The 25080-nt window shown below is 41.5% G+C and overlaps 1 protein-coding gene across 1 annotated transcript in view; it reads right to left on the bottom strand.

Annotated features, from left to right (window-relative positions):
* masp1 (MBL associated serine protease 1) overlaps positions 1 to 25080 on the bottom strand; it is a 370450-nt gene that overhangs the window by 41309 nt on the left and 304061 nt on the right. The window contains exon 14 of the mRNA XM_073041738.1: positions 17095 to 17162. Within this exon, the coding sequence (XP_072897839.1) occupies positions 17095 to 17162 (68 nt within the window). The remainder of the gene's footprint in view (positions 1 to 17094; positions 17163 to 25080) is intronic.

Genomic DNA, 25080 nt, shown 5'->3' with positions numbered 1-25080 from the left:
CTCATCAATACAGGATGGTGAGAAAACTGGGTGTGGCATGTATGTAGAGGATGAACATGGCCATGATAGGTATAGTATAGCTTTAAAGTTACCCAAAAACATGAGTGCACAGGCAGCAGAATTGGCAGCTGTAGCATATGTGGTTAGGCACCAAGAACGTTTTCTGCCAGGGTCAGTCATACGCTCTGATTGTATGTATGTTTGTAACAGCCTTACAGAATATTTGCCTCTGTGGGAAGCCAGACGGTTTGTTTCAGCTGATGGAAAACCCCTCCCATCTGCTGCTTTATTGCAATATACATTTGAAGAGGCAAAGGGAAAAGAAACCCACTCTAAATTACCTCCAGAGGGAAATAGAAAGGCTGACGAATTGGCAAAGCAAGGTGCTTTATTTGGGTAGGAATGGCAGCCACAGATTGGGGAGATTGGGGGGCAGAAAGTATAACAGATTAAGGTTATGGATTTAACAGAGGAGCAGAAGAAAGACAAGAAATGTTTAAAAAATGATAGAAGGTGCAGGCTCTGAAATATACAATGAACACAACAGAGTGTTTGTCAAAGATGGAGTTGTCCTTCATGAAGGAAAGCTTGTGGTTCGAGAGAGAGGAAAAAAAACCAGATGATCCATTGGTAACATAATATAGGGGGACACCAGGGGTGCGAAAGCACCCTGGAAAAGATCAAGAAAGTGGGCTGGTGGCCTAAGATGAAGGATGATGTGGAGCATTATGTCAAAAATTGCTTGATTTGTGCAAAATATATGCGGGGTGATTGATAAGTTCATGGCCTAAGGTAGAAGGAGTCAATTTTAGAAAACCTAGCACATTTATTTTTCAACATAGTTCCCTTCTACATTTACACACTTAGTCTAGCAGTCGTGGAGCATACCGATCTTGGACCTCCAGAAGGTGTCCACAGATGGGTGATTGATAAGTTTGTGGTCTAAGGTAGAAGGAGATGAGTTATACAACTCCCGTCACATGCACATGCAGGTCACCTCTTTGAGTGATTATGGAGAAAGTTTGAAGTTAATAACTCATCTCCTTCTACCTTAGGCCACAAACTTATCAATCACCCTTGTAATCCTGATAGAAATGTAAAGAAAGGAGCCCTGACCAGACCAGTGGAAGGGCCTTGGACTAATTTGTCAATAGCTTAAGTTGGCCCCTTTCCACCCACCTCGGGAGGGTACAAATATATTCTGGTAGTAATAGATACCTTTATGAAGTCAAGTCAAGTCACTTTTTATTGTCATTTCGACCATAACTGCTGGTACAGTACATAGTAAAAATGAGACGATTTTTCAAGACCATGGTGTTACATGACACAGTACAAAAACTAGACTGAACTACGTAAAAAACACAGAAAAAAAAACTACACTAGACTACAGACCCACCCAGGACTGCATAAGGTGCACAAAACAGTGCAGGCATTTCAATAAATAATAAACAGGACAATAGGGCAGTAAGGTGTCAGTCCAGGCTCTGGATATTGAAGAGTCTGATAACTTGGGGGAAGAAACTGTCTGGTTCTATGTCTGAATAGTCTGGTTGTGAGAGCCCGAATGCTCCGGTTCCCAGACAGCAGGAGGGAGAAGAGTTTGTATGAGGGGTGCGTGGGGTCCTTCATAATACTGTTTGCTTTGCGGATGCAGTGTGTAGTGTAAATGTCCGTAATGGCGGGAAGAGAGACCCCAATGATCTTCTCAGCTGACCTCACTATCCACTGCAGGGTCTTGCGATCCGAGATAGTGCAATTTCCGAACCAGGCAGTGATGCAGCTGCTCAAGATGCTCTCGATACAACCCCTGTAGAATGTGATGAGGATGGGGGGTGGGAGATGGACTTTCCTCAGCCTTTGCAGAAAGTAGAGACGCTGCTGGGCTTTCTTCGCAATGGAGCTGGTGTTGAGGGACCAGGTGAGATTCTCCACAGGTGAACACCAAAAAATTTGGTGCTCTTAACGATCTCTACCGAGGAGCCGTTGATGTTCAGTGGGGAGCAGTCGCTCCGTGCCCTCCTGAAGTCAACAACCATCTTTTTTGTTTTGTTCACATTCAGAGACAGGTTGGAAGCAAGTGTGTGGTAGCATTCCCAACTAAGAGAAACATGGAAGAGGCCACTGCAAAAATCTTATTGGAAAGGATATTCACTCGCTGGGGACTACCCCGGAGTATCAAATCGGATCAAGGCACTTATTTCACAGTCCAGATAATGCAAGATGTCATAGCACTTTTAGGAATCAAGCAGAGATTTCATTTACCTTATAGACCACAGTCTAGTGGAATTGTGGAAAGGATGAATCGAGCACTAAAAAATATGATTGCAAAATGGTGCAACAACATGGAACAACTTGGCAAGTAGTTTTGCCTTATGCCTTGATGATAATAAGGAATACAGTGATATCTTCAACAGAGAAATTCATGACTGGGAGGAATATGAGAGGGTTGGAAGAGTTGTTAGGATTAGATATATCAGAACCCGAAATCAAAGGGATTGTATCAGAAAAGTGGGTACAATAATTGGTAGACACAGTAAAAGAGTCCAATTATGTGACAGCTCACCAAATAGGAAAGAAAAAGAAACAGAGTAAAGCCTACTTCGACTCAAAAGACAGTCCCATAGAATTAAGCCTAGGACAAAGAGTGATGATTAGAATACACCAACCCCCCCTCATTTTTAAATTCAAGATTTGCAGGGCCCTATGAAATTATAGGCAAAGCAAGTCCTTCAGTGTACAAAGTGCTGACTTAACCAGATAAAAGTGGAAGGTACCATATCAACCAGCTGAAATTGATGGTGGAGAGACAGGAATGTTATCACCATTGGCACATAACAATTGATATACATGATAGCCCTGATTTGGGAGGCTTGAGGATGGAACAACTGTTCCAACAAGATGGAACCAGATCCTATCAAGGGGGTGATTTTCAGTCCCCTCATCCTGAGAATCAGGGAAGTTTTGTCAAAAAATCAAAGGAAAAGGAAAACATGTTAGTACTTGTCCCTCCTATCCTGAAACAAAATTGAATTAGGAAAAATGGACATCTTGAATCACAAGAGAATTGGGAGTCTGGATTGGAAGATCTAGAAAAATGAAATATGGACATAAAATAATTTAAGACTTAAACTGGAAATAAGGGCAGATATCACCCTTGCGTGCTACAGGTTTAATTCAACATGAAGAGAATAATGTATTTTGTTGCGATGGAATTTACCATGACTGAGGCCATGGTCTGTCTTGTTCCAGAGCCAGTACAGTGGACAAAAATGTCAACAATGATATCATTGCTTGGAAAACACTCAGTGAGGATTAAAAAATATCTTCTCAATGGACACAGGTTAACACCGTCCAACAAGGGAGAAATGGAGGACTCAGATTTGTATTATAAATAATAATGGAGGAGAACTTCAAGTTCCAGCTCACTGATACAGATGAAAATATGCGGGACTATGCTGTTACTGAGTTGCCACCAGTTCCTCACTTGACCACAGACTGGACACGTGTTGTGGAGGAGGCAAGAGAGATCATCCATCAATGGATTAAACACACTAAAGCAATTAAAACACACTGGTAAGGCAAATGAAATACTGAGTGACCCAGGCATTTGGAGTAAGTTTTGGAATTGGGGGGGGGGGGGGGGCAAATGTTCAAATACATCCATGGGTAAAAATGGTATCACAGGCTGCTGTAATACCAATTTTATGTACCCTGATAATTGTATTGCTCAATGTGTATCAACTGAGAAGATGGAAGGCTGAAATAATGGAAAAAATTGAGGATAATGAGATAGCAGAGATGATTGTCAGTATAAAGTGGGTGAATTTAGAAACATAGAAAACCTACAGCACAATACAGGCCCTTCAGCCCACAATGCTGTGCTGAACATGTACTTACTTTAGAAATTGCCTAGGGATACCCATTGCCCTCTATTTTTCTAAGCTTCATATACCTATTCATGAGCTTCTTAAAAGACCCTATCGTATCTGCCTCCACCACCATTGCCAGCAGTCCATTCCACGCACTGGGAGGAAGCATTAAGAAGAGGGACGCCTCACGTCTTAATAAGCTGGTAAGGAAGGCGGGCTCTGTCGTGGGCAAAGTACTGGAGAGTTTAACATCGGTAGCTGAGCGAAGGGCGCTGAGTAGGCTACGGTCAATTATGGATAACTCTGAACATCCTCTACATAGCACCATCCAGAGACAGAGAAGCAGTTTCAGCGACAGGTTACTATCGATGCAATGCTCCTCAGACAGGATGAAGAGGTCAATACTCCCCAATGCCATTAGGCTTTACAATTCTACCGCCAGGACTTAAGAACTTTTTAAAAGCTATTATTAATGCTTTTTGAGATAGTGATTTAGATGCATATCATATTTTTTTTTTACTGAGTTAAGTATTGTATGTAATTAGTTTTGCTACAACAAGTGTATGGGACACTGGAAAAAAGTTGAATTTCCCCATGGGGATGAATAAAGTATCTATCTATCTATCTGATATCTCCTCTGTCCTTACTTCCAAGCACCTTAAAACTATGCTCCCTCATGTTAGCCATTTCAGCCCTGGGAAAAAGCCTCTGACTACCAACACGATCAATGCCTCTCATCATCCTATACACCTCTATCAGGTCACTTCTCATCCTCCACCGCTCCCAGGAGAAAAGGCCAAGTACACTCAACCTATTCTCATAAGGCATGCTCCCCAGTCCAGGCAACATCCTTGTAAATCTCCTTTGCACTCTTTCTTCTCACCATCATGGACATTTACACTACACGCTGCATCCGCAAAGGAAACAGCATTATGAAGGACCCCATGCACCCCTCATACAAACTCTTCTCCCTCCTGCCATCTGGGAAAAGGCTCTAAAGCATTCGGGCTCTCACGGCCAGACTATGTAACAGTTTCTTCCCCCAGGCTATCAGATTCCTCAATACCCAAAGCCTGGACTGACACCTTGCCCTATTGTCCTGTTTATTATTTATTGTAATGCCTGCACTGTTTTTGTGCACTTTATGTAGTCCTGTGTAGGTCTGTAGTCTAGTGTAGCTTTCTCTGTGTTGTTTTTTTTACGTAGTTCAGTCTAGTTTTTGTACTGTGTCATGTAACACCATGGTCCTGAAAAACGTTGTCTCATTTTTACTATGTACTGTACCAGCAGTTATGTTTGAAATGACAATAAAAGTGGCTTGACAACTTGACTTGACTATGCCTTCCACAAGAGGTGACCAGAACTGAGCACAGTACTCCAAGTGGGGTCTAACCTGGGTCCTGTAAAGCTGTAACATTACCTCTCAGCTCTTGAACTCAATCCCATGATTGATGAAGGCCAATGCACTGTATGCCTTTTTAACCACAGAGTCAACCTGCGCAGCAGCTTTGAGTGTCCTATGGACTTGGACCATAAGATCCCTCTGATCCTACACACTGCCAAGAATCTTTCCATTAATACTATATTTTGACATCATATTTGATCTACCAAAATGAATCACCTCACACTTATCTGGGTTGAACTACATCAGCCACTTCTCAGCCTAGTTTTGCATCCTATTGATGTCCTATTGTAACCTAGTAGGATGCTCACAGGTAGATAGAATGTGAACCCACGTGCTTTTCAGTTGAAATAACAAAAGTTTTTGTTGGTAAATACAGATTAGAAACATAGAAAACCTACAGCACAATAAAGGCCCGGAGGCCCACAAGGCTGTGCCGAACATGTCCTTACGTTAGAAATTACCTAGGGTTACTCTAATTTTCTGAGCTCCATGTACCTATCCAGGCAATACCCCTAATTAAGTGCTTGACTGGTCAGTCAACATGACCAGGGCATTTGATAGTACCAAACGAGCTCTTTCTAACGCGACTCTATGGGCACACCCACTCCCCAGTGCACCCATAGGTAATACTTCTGATGTTTCAGACTCTGTGGGTGCTGTTTATGAACAGCTGGTCTGAGGCATGTGGCAGCTGCTCGCCTTTTTCAGCAGGTAGCTCCAAACCCCCGAAAGGAAGTACAGCACATGAGACCATGAGCTTCTCGGTCTCCATCTGGCTGTCCCCCATTTTCGGTTTCTTAGGCTTGCCACTCACAGTGTTTGTTGACCACAAGCCCCTTGTGCATGCAGTGGCCAAAATATCAGACCCTTGATCTGCACAACTGGAGTGCCTACATATCTGCATTCACAACTGATATTCAACATATCAAAGGGAAAAATAATGCCCTGGCCAATTGTCTCTCATGACCAGCCGTTGAGATTGTACACATAGGAGTTGACAATGCCAATATGACAGCCGACCAATTTACTGACCCAGACGTCCAGGCTTACTGAAATGCAGTCATGGGCCTGCGATTGGCTGACATAAAATTCGGGGAAGGTGGAGTTTCTTTCCTGTGTGATGTCTCAACTGGCTGCCCTCACCCCATTGCGTTCACAAACTGGAGACTTACCGTTTCAACTCCATACGTGGCTTCGCACATCCAGGCCAGAAGGCCTCACAGAAACTGGTTACACTGTAGTTTGTTTGGCATGGTGTATGTGATTGGACTACAGCCTGTGTGGAGATCCAGCTGGCAAAAATTAACCATCATGTTTAGCTATACTGGCAACTTTTAAGATCCCTGAGCGACAGTTCGACCATGTCCACGTGGACATTGTTGGTCCCCTTCCCCCTCCTGTGGATTCACACACCTTCCTACCATGGTGGACTGTACCACAGATGGCCAGAGGTTCTCCCTCTAGCGTCGATGACGACCACAGACGTGGCTCGGGCATTCATCTCCACCTGGGTTACTTGGTCTGACACCCCATCTGATATTTCCACTGACCATGGTCCTCAATTCATATCAGACGTCTGGACTTCGATGGCCCAGAACCCCAGCATTAGGCTACATCATGTTACAGCGTTATCACCCGCGGTCCAATGGCCTATGTTTCACCACTCCTTCAAGGCTTCTCTGACCGATGAGTGTTGGCACGATCTTCTCCCATGGGTCCTGTGTGGCTCAGAGCTTCTCCAAAAGAGGACCTGCAGTCGTCCGTGGAGGGTTTGTTAATGAGCAACCGTTTGAGTAGCCAGTGATTTCATTCCTGATGCCATGTCTGCCCAGTGGCCTCTCAACAGCATTCCACCCTCAATTCCTTTTCACCTATTCCTACCTGCTATCCTGGTGAGCAGCACTGTCAATTTACATTCCAAATAACCATAGAACATTACAGCACAGAAATAGGCCTTTTGGCCCTTCTTGGCTGTGCCGAACCATTTTTCTGCCCAGTCCCACTGACCTGCACCTGGACCATATCCCTCTATACATCTCTCACCCATGTACCTGTCCAAGTTTTTCTTAAATGTTAAAAGTGAGCCCGCATTTACCACTTCATCTGGCAGCTCATTCCACACTCCCACCACTCTCTGTGTGAAGAAGCCCCCCCTAATGTTCCCTTTAAACTTTTCCCCCTTCACCCTTAACCCATAAAAAAATTGGATAGGTATATGGACAGGAAAGGAATGGAGGGTTATGGACTGAGTGAAGGTCGGTAGGACTTGGTGAGAGTAAGCGTTCGGCATGGACTAGAAGGGCCGAGATGGCCTGTTTCCGTGCCGTAATTGTTATATGGTTATATGTCCTCTAGCGTTTTTCTCCCCTAGCCTCAGTGAAAAAAGCCTGCTTGCATTCACTCTATCTATACCCATCATAATTTTATATACCTCTATCAAATCTCCCCTCATTCTTCTATGCTCCAGGGAATAAAGCCCTAACCTATTCAACCTTTCTCTGTAACTCAGTTTCTGAAGTCCCGACAACATCCTTGTAAACCTTCTCTGCACTCTTTCAACCTTATTAATATCCTTCCTGTAATTTGGTGACCAAAACCGCACAGAATACTCCAAATTCGGCCTCACCAATGCCTTATACAAACTCACCATAACATTCCAACTCTTATACTCAATACTTTGATTTATAAAGGCCAATGTACCAAAAGCTCTCTTTACGACCCTATCTACCTGTGATGCCACTTTTAGGGAATTTTGTATCTGTATTCCCAGATCCCTCTGTTCTATTGCACTCCTCAGTGCCCTACCACTTACCTTGTAGGTTCTCCCTTGGTTTGTCCTTCCAAAGTGCAATACGTCACACTTGTCTGTATTAAACTCCATCTGCCATTTCTCAGCCCATTTTTTCAGCTGGTCCAAATCCCTCTGCAAGCTTTGAAAACCTTCCTCACTGTCCACTACACCTCCAATCTTTGTATCATCAGCAAATCATTGATATAGATGACAAATAACAATGGACCCAGCACTGATCCCTGTGGCACAACACTAGTCACAGGCCTCCACTCAGTGAAGCAATCCTCCACTACCACTCTCTGGCTTCTCCCATTGAGCCAATGTTTAATCCAATTTACTACCTCACTATGTATACCTAGCGACTGAATCTTCCTAACTAATCTCCCATGCCGGACTTTGTCAAAGGCTTTACTGAAGTCCATGTAGACAACATCCACTGCCTTCCCTTCATCTACTTTCCTGGTAACCTCCTCGAAAAACCCTAATACCCCTGTTAAACATGACCTACCACGCACAAAGCCATGTTGACTCTCCCTAATAAGTCCAAATACATGTAGATCCTATATCTTAGAACTCCTTCCAATAATTTACCTACTACTGACGTCAAACTTAACAGCCTATAATTTCCCAGATTACTTTTAGAGCTTTTTTTAAACAACGGAACAACATGAGCTATCCTCCAATCCTCCGGCACCTCACCCATAGATACTGACATTTTAAATATATCTGCCAGGGCCCCTGCAATTTTCACCTCGTTTGTTTTCATCTGCCAGACACACACCAGCATTTCCCTTAGGTATCCTTACAATGGTCCATTCCATGTTTTGGAAAGGGAAGAAAAGACTTTTATTATAGATAAGAGGGGTAAACCTGAACGTATGTTGTTAGATTGCCTTAAACCAGCCCAAGGTTTAAAGCATTCCACTGGCATGCCCCTGGTGTCACCCAATGTTCATGTATATCTAGCTCTGGATGAGCCAGAGGCACCTGCAGTTCCTCCACCCATGGAACGTAAGGCCCGAGCTCCAGATAAGCCACAATGCTGGTTTTACTGAATTATGTGGGGACCTGTGTCAGGAGAGATAAGACTGAGAAAGAGGAAAACAGAAATAAATCAAAGATAGCGTGCAACAGAGATTATAGAAAGAACAGACAGGAGATGAGGGTTAATCACAGCCAGCAGCATGAGTTACAGGGCAATAAAGGCATGGTGCAGTTAAAACAGAAAGCAACAAATACTGGACTGAAAGTGTTGTATTTGAATGCACGCAGCATCTATATACTACTAAAACTGTCATGCTCTGTTTGTCTGTTTGTGACCTCCAATTAGTGCAAATGGTGTATTATAGCGGCACTTTTTTTTGGCTAAATCAACTTAAAATGCGCTAACTTACAGAATGCAGGCAAAGTTCAGAGCTATATGTTCGTATAAAATTGCTCATTTGCCAAAATCAACAGCCTCACTTTCACCCGTGAGCCGATCCACCATCATGGAATTCGGGATGCGACACCATGACGCATGCGCATGACCCAGCCTCAGCAGCGACACCAAGTGGAGCAAAAGGGCAGGGCAGTGCAGCTCTATTTCCATTCTCTCAAAGGGTGCCCCAATGAGTCACTCCATTGTCTTCTAAGAAATAAAATTGACGACCTTGAAATTCAGCTACAGATTGGCAAATATGACGTTGTGGCCAGCTCTGAAACTTGGCTGAAGGATGGCTGCCATTCGGAGCTGAATGTCCAAGAATATACAGTGAGTCGGAAAGATTGGCTAGTATGCAGAGGGGGTTGTGTGGCTCTGTGTATAAGAAGTAATATTAAATCATTAGAAAGAGATGAATAGGATTGGAAGGTGTAGTCTCTACGGGGTGAGGTCGGAAATGGCAAGGGTAAAAGGGCACTAATGGAAGTTCTATACAGGACTCCAAACAGCAGCCGGGATGTTGATTATAAAGACATGTCAGAAGGGCAATGTCATGATAATCGCTGGGGATTTTAACATGAAAGTAGATTGGGAAAACCAAACCAGTACTGGACCTCAGGAGAGAGAATTTGTAGAATGTCTAAGGGATTGATTTTTAGAACAGCTTGTTGTTGAGCCCACTAGGGAATTGGCTGTGCTGGATTGGGTGTTGTGCAATGACCTGGACGTGATGAGAGCTTAAGGTTAAGGAACCCTGAGCGAACAGTGATCACAATATGATCGAATTCTCATTGAGATTTGAGAGGGAAAAAATAAAATCCAATGTTTCTGTATTTCAGTGGAATAAAGGAAATTACAATGGCATGAGAGGGGAACTGGCCGAAGATGACTGAAAAGGGGCATTTGCAGGAAGTACAGCAGAGCAGCAATGGCTGGAGTTTCTGTAAAAAATGAGAGAAGTGCAAGATAGATATATTCCAAATAAGAAATTTTCAAAGGGAAGATGGATACTACCATGGCTGACATGTGAAGTCAGAGCCAAAGTAAAAGCAAAAGAGAGGGCATACAGAGCTTGTGGGAAGATAGAGAACTGGGAAGCTTTTAAAGACTTGCAGAAGGAGACTAAGAAGGAAAAGATGAATTATGAGAGGAAGCTGGCGACTAATATCAAAAAAGACCCTAAAAGCTTTTTTAAGTATATAAAGGGTATAAGAGAGTCGAGGGTAAATATAGGACCAATACAAAATGACACTGGAGAAATTGTAATAAGAGATGCAGAGATGGCAGAGGAACTGAAAGTATATTTTGCATCAGTCTTCACAGTGAAAGACGTCTGCAGTTTACCAGACATTCAAGAGTGTCAGAGAAGTGAAGTATGTGCAGTAAAAATTATGAGTGAGAAGGTGCTCAGGAAGCTTAATGGTCTGAGGGTGGATAAGTCTCCTTGACCTGTTGGAATGCACCCTCAGGTTCTGAAGGAAATAGCTGGAGAGGTTATGGAGGCATTAATGATGATCTTCCAAGAATCAATAGATTCTGGCATTGTACCGGATGACTGGAAAATTGCAAATGTTACTCCGCTATTTAAGAAGGGTGGAAGGCAACAGAAAGGGAACTATAGACCTGTTAGCCTGACATCAGTGGTTGGAAAGTTGTTGGAATCGATAGTTAGGGATGAGATTACGGAGTACCTGGAGGCACATGACAAGATAGACCAAATCCAGCAAAGGAAAATCCTGTCTGACTAACCTACTGCAATTTTTTGAGGAAATGACAAGCGGAGTCGACAAAGGAGATGCAGTAGACATGTTGTACTTGGATTTTCAGAAGGCCTTTGACAAGGTGCTGCACATAAGGCTGCTTAGCAAGATAAGAGCCTATGGATTTACAGGGAAGTTACTGGCATGGGTAGAGCATTGGCTGGTCGGCAGAAAACAGAAAGTGGGAGTAAAGGGATCCTATTCTGGCTGGCTGCCGGTTACCAGTGGAGTTCCACAGGGGTCAGTGTTGGGATCTGCTGCTTTTTAAGATGTAGGTCAATGATTTGGACTACGGTATTAATGGATTTGTTGCTAAATTTGCTGATGATACTAAGATAGGTGGAGAAGTCAGGGTGGAGAAGATAGGTGGAGTGTCAGACACCCTGAGCCAATAGGCTGGTCCTGGACTTATTTCCACTTGGAATAATTTACTTATTATTATTTAATTATTTATGGTTTAATATTGCTATATTTCTACACTATTCTTGGTTGGTACAACTGTAACAAAACCCAATTTCCCTCAGGATCAATAAAGTACGTCTGTCTGTCTGTCTGAAGCAGGTAGTGTTGAGGAAATGGAGAGCCTACAGAAAGACTTAGTTTAAGGAAATGGGCAAAGAAGTGGCAAATAAATACAAATGTTGGAAAATGCATGGTCATGCACTTTGGTGGAAGAAATAAACGGGCACACTATTATTTAGATGGGGAGAGAATTCAAAATACAGAGATGCAAAGGGACTTGGGAGTCCTTGTGCAAGATAACTTAAAGATTAACTTCCAGGTTGAGTCAGTTGTGAAGACAGCGAATGCAATGTTGGCATTCATTTCCAGAGGTATTGAATGTAAGAGCAGGGTTGTGATGTTGAGGCTCTATAAGGCATTTGTGCTCCTTATTTTAGAAAGGAGATACTGACATTGGAGAGGGTTCAGAGAAGATTCACAAGAATGATTCCAGGAATGAAAGTGTTGCCGTATAAGGAACGTCTGGCAGCTCTTGGGCCATATTCCCTTGGAGTTCAGGAGAATGGGGGGGATCTCATAGAAACATTCCGAATGTTAAAAAGCCTGAACAGATTAGATATGGCAAAGATATCTCCCATGGTAGTGGGTTCTAGGACAAGAGGGCATGACTTCAGGATTGAAGGATGTCCATTTAGAACAGAGATGTGGAGAAATTACTTTAGTCAAAGGGTGGTAAATCTGTGGAATTTGTTGCCACAAGCGGTTGTGGAGGCCAAGTCATTGGGTGTATTTAAGGCAGAGATAGATAGGTTCTTGGTTAGCCAGGGCATCAAAAAGTTTGGGGTGAAGGGGAGTGGGAATGACTGGAAGAATTGGATCAGTCATGACTGAATGGCGGAACAGACTCGATGAACCGAATCACCTACTTCTGCTCCTATATCTTATGGTCTTCTGTGTAACGTAATTAGGAGAAATATACATAATTCACAACCACCGACATTAAATTGGGGTTTCGTTTTGAGAGGCTGATCTGATGTGATGATGCTGTTACATCAAAATTTTTAGTGCACATTTGTGTTTAGGTTTTGGAGTTCAATAAAATTTGTTACGGGTTTCATTGAACATAAAATACATCACTTTGCAAAAACTTACAGCCATTTATAAACAGCAATAAATGTTTACTGATAAGACAGCACTTGGGAGTATTGTGAGCCATTTTTGGCCCCTTTTCTAAGAAACAGATGTGCTGAAAAAGAGAGGGTCCAGAGGAGGCTCACAAGAATTATTCCAGGAATAAAAGTGTTAAGATATGAGAAGTATTTGATGGCTCTGGGCCCGTACTCACTGGAATTAAAAAAATTAAGGGGTAATCTACTTGAAACCTATTGAAAATCGAAAGACCTAGAGAGAGTGGATGTGGAGAGGATGCTTCTGATGGTGGGGGAGTCTCGTACCAGAGGGGACATCCTCAGAATAGAGGGATGCCCATTTTGAACAGATATGAGGATGAATTTCTTTAGCCAGAGAGAGATGAATATGTGGAATTCATCATCACAGGCAGAAGTGGAGGCCTGATTTACTGAGTGTATTTAAATTGGATGTATAATTGTTGCAGTTTTCTGCTTTAGACTCCTATAACTTGAACTTGTTAGTTACTGGTTAGATTACAAGTGTTAAGTTCAATTCTCATTCAACCATACATGAATACAGCCAAATGAAACAATGTTACTCCGGGGCCAAGGGGCAAAATACAATACCAACAGTGACTCACAGTACAAGGCATATATACTGTCGCTCTGTAAGATTTACGTAAGGTTGGAAGAGTACAGAGAAATCTTACAAGGATGTTGGCGGGTTTGGAGGACTTGAGGTATAAGGAAAAACTGAACATGTTATGACTTGATTCCTTGGAATGTAGAAGACTGACAGAAGACTTGATAAAGATATACACAATTATCAGGGGTATAGACAAGGTAAATGCAAGCAGCTTTTTACACTGACGCTGGGTGGGACTACTACTAGAGACGTAGAAACATAGAAAACCTACATGTCCCTACCTTAGAAATTACTAGGCTTACCCGTAGCCCTCTATTTTTCTAAGCTCCATGTACCTATCCTATCGTATCCACCTCCACAACCATTGCTGGCAGCCCATTCCACGATCTCACCACTCTGCGTAAAAAACTTACCCCTGACATCTCCTCTGTACTTATTCCCCAGCACATTAAACCTGTATCCTCTTGTGGCAAACATTTCAGCCCTGGGAAAAAGCCTCTGACTATCCACACAATCAATGCCTCTCATCATCTTATACACCTCTATCAAGTCACCTCTCATCCTCCATCACTCCAAGGAGAAAAGGCCGAATTCACTCAACCTATTTTCATAAGGCATACTCCCCAATCTAGGCAACATCCTTGTAAATCTCCTCTGCTCCCTTTCTATGGTTTCCATATCCTTCCTGGAGTGAGGCAACCAGAACTGAGCACAGTACTCCAAGCAGGGTCTGGCCAGGGTCCTACATAGCTGCAACATTACCTCTTTGCTCTTAAACTCAATCCCATGTTTGATGAAGGCCAATACACCGTATGCCTTCTTACCACAGAGTCAATCTGCACAGCTGCTTTGAGCGTCCTATGGACTCGGACCCCAAGATCCCTCTGATCCTCCACACCGCCAAGAGTCTTACCATTAATACTATATTCAGGCATCATATTTGACCTACCAAAATGAACTACTTCACACTTATCTGGGTTGAACTCCATCTGCCACTTTTCAGCCCAGTTTTGCATCCTATCAGTGTCCCGCAGTAACGTCTGACAGCCCTCCACGCTATCAACAACACCTCCAACCTTTGTGTCATCCGCAAACTTACAAACCCATCCCTTCACTTCCTCATCCAGGTCATTTATAAAAATCACGAAGAGTAAGGGTCCCAGAACAGATCCCTGAGGCACACCACTGGTCACCGACCTCCATGCAGAATATGACCCGTCTACAACCACTCTTTGCCTTCTGTGGGAAAGCCAGTTCTGGATCCACAAAGCGATTTCCCCTTGAATCCCCTGCCTCCTCACTTTCTCAATAAGCCTTGCATGGGATACCTTGTCAAATGCCTTGCTGAAATCCATATACACTACATCTACTGCTCTTCCTTCATCAATGTGTTTATTCACATCCTCAAAAAATTCAATCAGGCTCATAAGGCATGACCTGCCCTTGACAAGGCCATACTGACTATTCTAATCATATTATACCTCTCCAAATGTTCATAAATCCTCCCTCTTAGGATCTTCTCAATCAACTTACCAACCACTGAAGTAAGACTCATTGGTCTATAATTTCCTGGGCTCCCTCTACTCCCTTTCTGGAATAAAGGAACAACATCCACATCCCTCTAATCCTCCAGAACCTCTCCTGTCCTCATTGATGATGCAAAGATCATTGCCAGAGGCTCAGCAATCTCCTCCCTCGCCTCCCACAGTAGCCTGGGGTACATCTCATCCAGTCCCGGCGTCTTATCCAACTTGATGCTTTCCAAAAGCTCCAACACATCCTCTTTTAGGATAAATTCATGCTCAAGCTTTTCAGTCCATTGCAAGTCATCACTACAATCACCAAGATCCTTTTCCATAGTGAATACTGAAGTAAAATATTCATTAAGTACACTTTCCCACTGTCACACTTGATAGGTCCTATTCTTTCATGTCTTATCCTCTTGCTCTTCACATATTTGTAGAATGCCTTGGGGTTTTCCTTAAGCCTGCTTGCCAAGGCCTTCTCATGGCCCCTTCTGGCTCTCCTAATTTCCTTTTTAAGCTCCTTCCTGTTAGCCTTATAACCTTCTAGATCTATAACATTACCTGGCTCTCTGAACCTTTTGTAAACTTTTCTTTTCTTCTTGACTAGATTTATTACAGCCTTTCTACACCACGGTTCCTGTGCCCTACCATAACTTCCCTGTCTCATTGGAACGTACCTGTGCAGAACTCCACACAAATATCCCCTGAGCATTTGCCACATTTCTTCCGTATTTTTCCCTGACAACGTCTGTTCCCAATTTAAGCTTCCAATTTCCTGCCTAATAGCCTCATAATTCCCCTTACTCCAATTAAAAGCGTTTCTAATGTCTGTTCCTATCTCTCTCCAATGCTATTGTAAAGGAGATAGAATTATGATCACTATTTCCAAAATGCTCTCCCACTGACAAATCTGACACCTGACCAGGTTCATTTCCCAATACCAGATCAAGTACAGCCTCTTCTCTTGTAGGCTTATCCACATATTGTGTCAAGAAACCTTTCTGAACACACATAACAAACTCCACCCCATCTAAACCCCTTGCTCTAGGGAGATGCCAATCGATATTCGGGAAATTAAAATCTCCCATCACGACAACTCTGTTAATATTACACCTTTCCAAGATCTGTTTCCCTATCTGCTCCTCAATATCCCTGTTACTACTGCGCAGCCTATAAAAAAACACCCAGTAAGGTTATTGACTCCTTCCTGTTCCTAACCTCCACCCACAGATACTCCATAGACCATCCCTCCATGACATCCCCCTTTTCTGCAGCTGTGACACTATCTCTAAGCAACAGTGCCATGCTCTCACCTCTTTTGCCTCCCTCCCTGTCCTTTCTGAAACATCTAAAACCTGGCACTTGAAGTAACCATTCCTGTCCCTGAGCCATCCAAGTCTCTGTGATGGCCGCCACATCATAGCTCCAAGTACTGATCCACGCTCTAAGGTCATCTGCTTTGTTCACAATACTCCTTGCGTTAAAACAGACACATCTCAAACTGTTGGTCTGATCACATCCCTTCTCTAACACCTGACTATCCTCCCTCCCACACTGTTTCCAAGCTTTCTCTATTTGTGAGCCAACCGCCTCTTCCCCAGTCTCTTCAGTTCTGTTCCCACCCCGCAACAATTCTAGTTTAAACTCTCCCCAGTAGCAAACCTCATGGGTTGAGAGTGAAAGGTGAAAATTTAAGGAGAAAATGAGGGGAAACTTCTTCACTCAGAGGGTTGTGAGAGTGTGGAACGAGTTGCCAGCGCAAGTGGTGCATGGGAGCTCGATTTCAACACTTACGAGAAGTTTTGATAGGTTCATGGATAGTAGGGATATGGAGGGCTATGGTCCTGGTGAAGGTCAATGGGAGTAGGCCGTTTAAATGATTCGGCACTGACTAGATAGGCTGAAGGGCTTGTTTCTCTGCTGGACTTTTCCAAGACTTTATAGGAGAGTAGTAAAATACAGTCACCCAAAAAAATAATAATCTAGACCAAGTCCCTGAATGATATATCCTGTAGATTGATAGTGCATCAATGTTGTTAACAAGAACAAATGTATTCTGCAGCGTGACAATAACAAACGTACCTCCATCAGTGTCTCAGGAATCGATTGCAGGAACTGTTTGCCCCATCCACTAACTATCACCATGTCACCTTCAAAACAAAACCAGATAATGCAAAATTTCAGTACCTCAAACAGACTAAGAAAGAGCAGTTGGTATGAGAGGTCAGAGAACCAACAGTCAAACCCCCATCAGAGGAGGAATATGATGCTGCCACACTTCACCAGGGTGCACCTACTGAAGGAAAGAGTACAGGACATTCTTGGAGACAGAACCATTTTACTTTGCTAGGGGAGAAAGCTTTTTGCACAGACATACAAAATGCAGGAGAATCTTGGCAGGTCAGGCAGCATCTATGGAGAGAAATAAACAGTCAACTTTTTGGGCTGAGGTCCTTCATCATGTGTTTATGATTTTTCCAATGAAAGAAAAGGTGCTCTTGAAAGCAAAACATTAAACCACATTGTTGTGTCTGTGCATTAAATGAAAGCATGACAGACAGACAGACATACTTTATTGATCCCGAGGGAAATTGGATTTTGTTACAGCCGCACCAACCAAGAATAGTGAAGAAATATAGCAATATAAAACCATAAATAATTAAATAATAATAAGTTAATCATGCTAAGTGGAAATAAGTCCAGGACCAGCCTATTGGCTCAGGGTGTTTGACACTCCAAGGGAGGAGTTGTAAAGTTTGATGGCCACAGGCCGGAATGACTTCCTATGACACTCAATGTTATATCTTGGTGGAATGAGTCTCTGGCTGAATGTACTCCTGTGCCTAACCAGTACATTATGGAGTGGTGGGAGTCATTGTCCAAGATGGCATGCAACTTGGACAGCATCCTCTTTTCAGACACCACCGTCAGAGAGTCCAGTTCCACCCCCACAACATCACTGGCCTTACGAATGAGTTTGTTGATTCTGTTGGTGTCTGCTACCCTCAGCCTGCTGCCCCAGCACACAACAGCAAATATGATAGCACTGGCCACCACAGACTCGTAGAACATCCTCAGCATCGTCCGGCAGATGTTAAAGGACCTCAGTCTCCTCAGGAAATAGAGATGGCTCTGACCCTTCTTGTAGACAGCCTCAGTGTTCTTTGACCAGTCCAGTTTATTGTCCATTCGTATCCCCAGGTATTTGTAATCGTCCACTATGTCCACACTAACCCCTTGGATGGATACAGGGGTCACTGGTGCCTTAGCCCTCCTCATGTCCACCACCAGCTCCTTAGTCTTTTTCACATTAAGCTGCAGATGATTCTGCTCACACCATGCATGTGGGAGATGGGTTTAACTGGTTATTCACATTGCAAAGAGAGAGAAAGAGAGCAAACAATACACATATGTAGACAACAGATCAATATGTAGTGCTAAGAGGGGGTCATTGCTCTAAAAGAAATAGATCCACACATTACACTTCCTCCCCCTTTAGATCAGCGCACCATAATACTGTATATGTACAAAACATTCGATTTCCCTTTCACAACTCATATCCAAATAAACATGCTTTCACAATAACAGTCCATAACAATGTCACAGTTTTAAAGGTTCAGTCTTTTGGGCAGCATTCTGTTTCTTTCAAGATAGCACCTCTGGGCCTGTGGAGCGACATTAGTTTTGACAGGTGTCTTGTCTAAGACAGTGTTCTCGGTTTTCGGTGTTGTGTTGCTGTCAATGACATGATCATCACTGAGAGGTAAGCCTGTAATATGTCCATCTTGTTGGATGCAATCGACTTAGGTCTGCTCTTCAGTTGAATATCCAGTAAATCGTCTACATGACATCTCCATGTCTGATCTCCAACATCCACTGTGTACATCAGTGGCCCAGTTCTTGTAGCTATCCTACTGGGTGTCTACTTGTCTTCTCGGTAATCACGCGCTAAGACTTCCTGTCTAATCTCGAAGCTCCTTGCTGCTTCACTTGGCAACTGGCTGAACTGTTTGTTCCGTACGTCCGTCCATAGATCTGGTTTCAGGTCGTCGATGTGAGATCTCAGGTTCCTGCTCATGAGCAGCATTGCAGGTGTATGATTTGTCGTTGTATGAACAAAGTTCCAATACACAAAAATGAAGTTGTTCACCTTCTGCTGTACAGAAATGTCCTCCTTGTCCATAGCTTTAAGGGACTTCTTGAAGGTTTGGATAAACCATAGAACATTACAGCACAGTACAGGCCCTTCAGCCCTCCATGTTGTGCCAACCCATATAATCCTTAAAAAAAAAGGATTTCAGCTAACCCATTCATTGCTGGGTGGTAAGGAGCTGACTTTAAATGTCTGATGCCATTTTTCTTCATGGACAATCAGAATTCCTCTGACATGTATTGTGGTCCGTTGTCACTCACAGTTTGTTGTGGTAAGCCATTTCTGATGAAGATAGCCCTCAGTCCATTGCTGAGGTGGTTGACATCATTAGGATGATCTCTGGCCATGTCAAATGAGCATCCACAGCAATCAGAAACATGGAGTCCATGAATGGCCCAGCAAAATCAATATGTACTCTTTTCCACGATGAAGATCGTCACTCCCACAGGGGCAATAGTGTCTGTGGGGGTGCATTTTGAACTTTTAGGCATCCCGAGCAGTTTTTTGCCAAGACTTCACACTGTTTATCCATTCCTGGCCACCACACATAGCTCTGGGCAAGATTCTTCACCTTGACAGTCCCCAGGTGACCCTCATGCAGATTTTCTAAAACTCTGGTGTGCAGTTTAGAGGGAACCCCAAAATGAGATCAACATATTAGTGTTCTTTGACATACCAACAGTTGGTCACATTTCGCTGAGAACTTTGGGAACATAGGGTTACCATGAGCTGGCCGTCCTTGCATGGCGATTTCATAGACTTCTGTTTCCCTTTGTATTTCAGAAATTGTTACTGATAACTGGTCCACCAATGCTGTGTAGAACACTTCTGCTGGGTCACATTATGAAGACTTTTCTTCTTCAGTTGCCAATAATGCCCAATGTTGTAACTGGGTAGCAGCCAACACTGGAATTCCCTTCCTGGGATTGAAAATGGACACAAGGAGCAGGTGATCTGTCAGTAGCATAATCTTTAGTCCATAGAGGTAGTGGTGAAACTTCTTTATTTGTCATATTAGACTAAGGGTCTCTTGTTCGATCTGTACGTAGTTGCGTTCTGCATTCATCAGTGATCTGGAAGCGAACACAATTGGGCATTCATATCCATCTTTTAGAATGTGTGACAAAATGGATCCAATGCCATAAGGGGATGTATCGCACACCAGTCTGATGGTCAGACAGTGCTACTATCTGGGCGGCCGTTACCTGTTGATGCCACACTGAATACTTTGATTCAGTGCTAGTCTAGTTCGATTTTTCTCAACCACTCACGACTGAAAAGTGCTGGCCCTCCACTTTTCATAACATAAAACTCTAACTGTTGTGTTTGGCTTTCGTATGCCACATTTACTTTCTGTTTGCCTTTGGGAGACACCTTTTCACTTGTGTAAGTCTTTATCATCACTGAAGTCTTCTCTAATGGTATCTTAGAAAACAGTTTATTGTAGTCAGCCTCTGGACAAAGCTGACCCCATATCCAGCTTAATTTTCAGTATTACACCAGACATATCCAATGTGATCCAGATTATTTTATGATCTGCTTCAGTTATACTGTGCAGTTCCAGGCATGACAGTTCACTTTTGTCACTCTATGTCGTCTGATTCTGTTTTACATTCAGTAACTCTATGCATTTGCTAAAATTAAATATACCTAAAATTTCCATTCAAGATATTAATACACTAGATGCACCTATTAAACAAGAGGAAATAGCTAGGGCTATATCCTCTATGCAATTAGGGAAAGCTCCAGGATCAGATGGATATACAGTGGAATTTTATAAGACCTTTAATGAAATGCTTGCATCACATCTTCGCCAAACTTTCACTGATTCTATATCCTCTGGGAACCTTCCGAAAACTTTTTATGAGGCATCAATTTCATTGATTCCTAAAAAATGAAAAGATCTATCTGAATGTGCCTCCTATAGACCAATTTCCTTATTGAATGTGGATTTTAAAATTCTCTCTAAGATTTTAGCCAATAGACTTGAGAATATTTTGCCGACTGTTATCTCAAATGATCAAATTGGATTTATTAAAAATAGGTATTCACATTTTAATATTCAAAGATTGTTAAATATTATTTATTCTCCCTCAGTCAAAGAATTTGAATGTATTGTTTCTCTCGATGCAGAGAAAGCTTTTGACATGGTGGAATGGCCTATCTGTTTCAGGTTTTTGAGAGGTTTAACTTTGGTCCGTGATTTATTTCCTGGATCAAACTGATTTATCATGCCCTGATGGCTGCGGTTATAACTAACAATCAAAAATCTCATTTTAGATTATATAGAGGAACTCGGCAGGGTTGCCCTCTTAGCCCTTTATTATTTAATTTGGTTTTAGAACCACTTGCAATTGCTCTTAGGGATTCTAACTCTGTTCAGGGTATTAAGAGAGGGGATAAATTACATAAGGTTTTGTTATACGCATATGATTTATTAGCTTATATTTCAGACCCTAGGAAATCGATTCCCTCTATGATATCCATATTTACTGAATTTAATATTTTCTCTGGATATAAAATAAATTTACATTAAAGTGAATTATTTCCTATTAATAATTATTCTGATTATTATGATCAAGTACCTTTTAATATTGCTAAAAATTATTTTTACCTACCTTGGTATTAAAATTACTAATAATTTTAAAGATTTATATAATTTTCTTCCTCTAATTGAATATACAAAACAAATGCTTTCTAAATGGTCGCCTATGACGATGTCATTAATTGGTCGAATAGATGCTATAAAAATGGTAATTTTACCGAAATTTCTATATACGTTTCAAGCTGTTCCATCCTCTGTCCCAAAAACATTCTTTGATAGAATAGATTCTATGATCCTGTCATATATCTGGAATAATAAGAGTTCTAGATTGAGTAAACTTTTATTGCAAAAATCAAAAAAAGATGGAGGATTGGCATTACCAAACTTTAGATTTTATTATTGGGCAATTAATATTCGTTATATTAGCTTTTGGATTTATGGTGTAGATAATCATGATTGTCCTTCATGGTTGGACTTGGAGGAGGACTCGGTAAGAGGGTTTTCTTTGGGTTCTTTGATCATGCGCCTTTGAGTTTGTCCTTTGAATTTGATTGTCATCTTTGCCCGTCCACCATGGCGCATGTCTCAGACTTTATTGCAAAACTCTGATTTTATCAGTTTTATTGAAAGCCAGATAAGAATTTTTTCTTTTTAATGATATAGGAGGTATGTCCAAATTAATTATATGGGATACATTCACAGCATTTTTACGTGGTCAGATTATTTCTTATTCAGCTGAACTTAAAAAACAGACTAAAGCAGAATTAGATAAAATTTCAAAACAAATTAAAGATTTAGATAATATCTATGCGACTTCCCCTAATATTGACTTATTTTAAAAAAGGGTGGAACTTCAATCACAATATAACCTATTATTAACTTATCCAATTGAAGGTCATCTACTTAAGTTAAAGAGCCAATTTTATATGTTTGGAAATAAAAATAATAAACTACTTGCATTTCAATTAAAATCAGCTGGAGCCAAAAGGCAAATTTTGAAAATTCGTAGACAAGATGGTACCCTGGCTCGGGAATATGAAGAAATTAATAAGATTTTTCAAGATTTTTATACTGAACTTTATAAATCTCAATGTCCAATAGATTATTCTGAAATGAATGCTTTTTTACGAAAGATTGCTTTCCCTAAAATTTCTGCTGAGGATCAAAAAACTCCTGATGCCCAAATTACTGAATTCGAAATTCACAAAGCTATTTTTACAATGCAATCTGGTAAGGCCCCGGGACTTGATGGTTATCCTGTAGAATTTTATTAAAAATTTGGAAAATTGCTTTCTCCATATATGTTGGAGATGTTTAAAGATTCTTTTGTGAAAAGTGATTTACCCTCTACTTTTAATGAGGCTTCTATTTCTTTAATTTTCAAAAAGGATAAAGATCCTACTGATTGTGCCTCATACAGACCTATTTCATTATTGAATGTTGATGCTAAGATTCTCTCAAAGATAAAGGCCAATCAGTTGGAGAGTATTTTGGGTAAAATCATTTTAAAAAGTCAAACAGGCTTTATAACAGGCCATAGTGGGGTGTGTCAGGAATGGACAGGAGGAGGAGTATAGGAAACTGATACAGGACTTTGTGATATGGTGCAACTCAAACTACCTGCGTCTCAATATCACCAAGACCAAGGAGATGGTGGTGGACTTTAGGAGATCTAGGCCTCATATGGAGCCAGTGATCATTAATGGAGAATGTGTGGAGCAGGTTAAGACCTACAAGTATCTGGGAGTACAGTTAGACGAGAAGCTAGACTGGACTGCCAACACAGATGCCTTGTGCAGGAAGGCACAGAGTCGACTGTACTTCCTTAGAAGGTTGGCGTCATTCAATGTCTGTAGTGAGATGCTGAAGATGTTCTATAGGTCAGTTGTGGAGAGCGCCCTCTTCTTTGTGGTGGCGTGTTGGGGAGGAAGCATTAAGAAGAGGGACGCCTCACGTCTTAATAAGCTGGTAAGGAAGGCGGGCTCTGTCGTGGGCAAAGTACTGGAGAGTTTAACATCGGTAGCTGAGCGAAGGGCGCTGAGTAGGCTACGGTCAATTATGGAAAACTCTGAACATCCTCTACATAGCACCATCCAGAGACAGAGAAGCAGTTTCAGCGACAGGTTACTATTGATGCAATGCTCCTCAGACAGGATGAAGAGGTCAATACTCCCCAATGCCATTAGGCTTTACAATTCAACCGCCAGGACTTAAGAACTTTTTAAAAGCTATTATTAATGCTTCTTGAGATAGTGATTTAGATGCATATCATATTTTTTACTGAGTTAAGTATTGTATGTAATTAGTTTTGCTACAACAAGTGTATGGGACATTGGAAAAAAGTTGAATTTCCCCATGGGGATGAATAAAGTATCTATCTATCTATCTATCTATCTAAAGGGTTATTATTCTTTTTCAAATGTTCGGAGACTATTTAACATTATATATTCACCCTCTTCTAAAACTCCACAAGGCGTTGTACCTTTGGATGCTGAAAAAGCATTTGATCGAGTCAAATGGAAATATTTATTTAATGTTTTAGAAAAATTCGGTTTTGGTATTAATTTTAATAATTGGAATAAAATGATATATAAAGCTCCTATTGGTACTGTTGTCACTAATAACTGTAAGTCTCCTTTTTTTCAGCTGTCACAGGGAACAAGACAAGGTTGTCCATTAAGTCCTTTGTTATTTAACTTAATATTAGAACCCCTTGTTATTGCTCTTCGTGAAGCCAAAAACATTCATGGGATTTTTGTGAATGAGACCATGCACAAAATCTCTCTTTACACTGATGATTTATTGGTATATATATCTAAGCCTGAAGAATCTATTCCTGCTTTGCTAAAATTATTTGACAAATTCAGAGATTTTTCAGGATATAAAATAAAATAAATTTTAGTAAAAGTGAATTACTTCCTTTAAATTAATCTGTCTCTATATATGATAATATTCCTTTTAAAGTTACGGATTCTTTTAGGTATTTAAGTGTCATAATTACTAAAAAAAATTGATCTTTATAAAGCCAATTTTCCTCCTTTAGTGGACTCTATGAAGTACTCATTTAGTAGATGGAGCCTACTTACATTTTCACTTGTTGGTCACATTCATGTAGTTAAAATTATGACTTTACCAAAATGTTTATATTTATTTCAGAATATTCCTGTTTTTCTGACTAAGAAGATTTTTTGATCGGATTGATTCTATTATTCTATCTTTTATTTGGGATAATAAGAGACCAAGAATTAGTAAATGTCATTTACAAAAGTTGAAAAACGATGGAGGTCTCGCTTTGCTTAACTCAAGAATGTATTATTGGGCTGTTAATTTGCAATATATGTCCTTTTGGTTATATTGGGGTGATAGGAAT

The sequence above is a fragment of the Hemitrygon akajei genome, chromosome 3 (assembly GCF_048418815.1).
Source record: "Hemitrygon akajei chromosome 3, sHemAka1.3, whole genome shotgun sequence".
NCBI classification, from domain to species: Eukaryota; Metazoa; Chordata; class Chondrichthyes; order Myliobatiformes; family Dasyatidae; genus Hemitrygon; species Hemitrygon akajei.
Note: the sequence above shows the minus strand (reverse complement) of the source record. Positions and strands in the feature narration are given on the sequence as shown.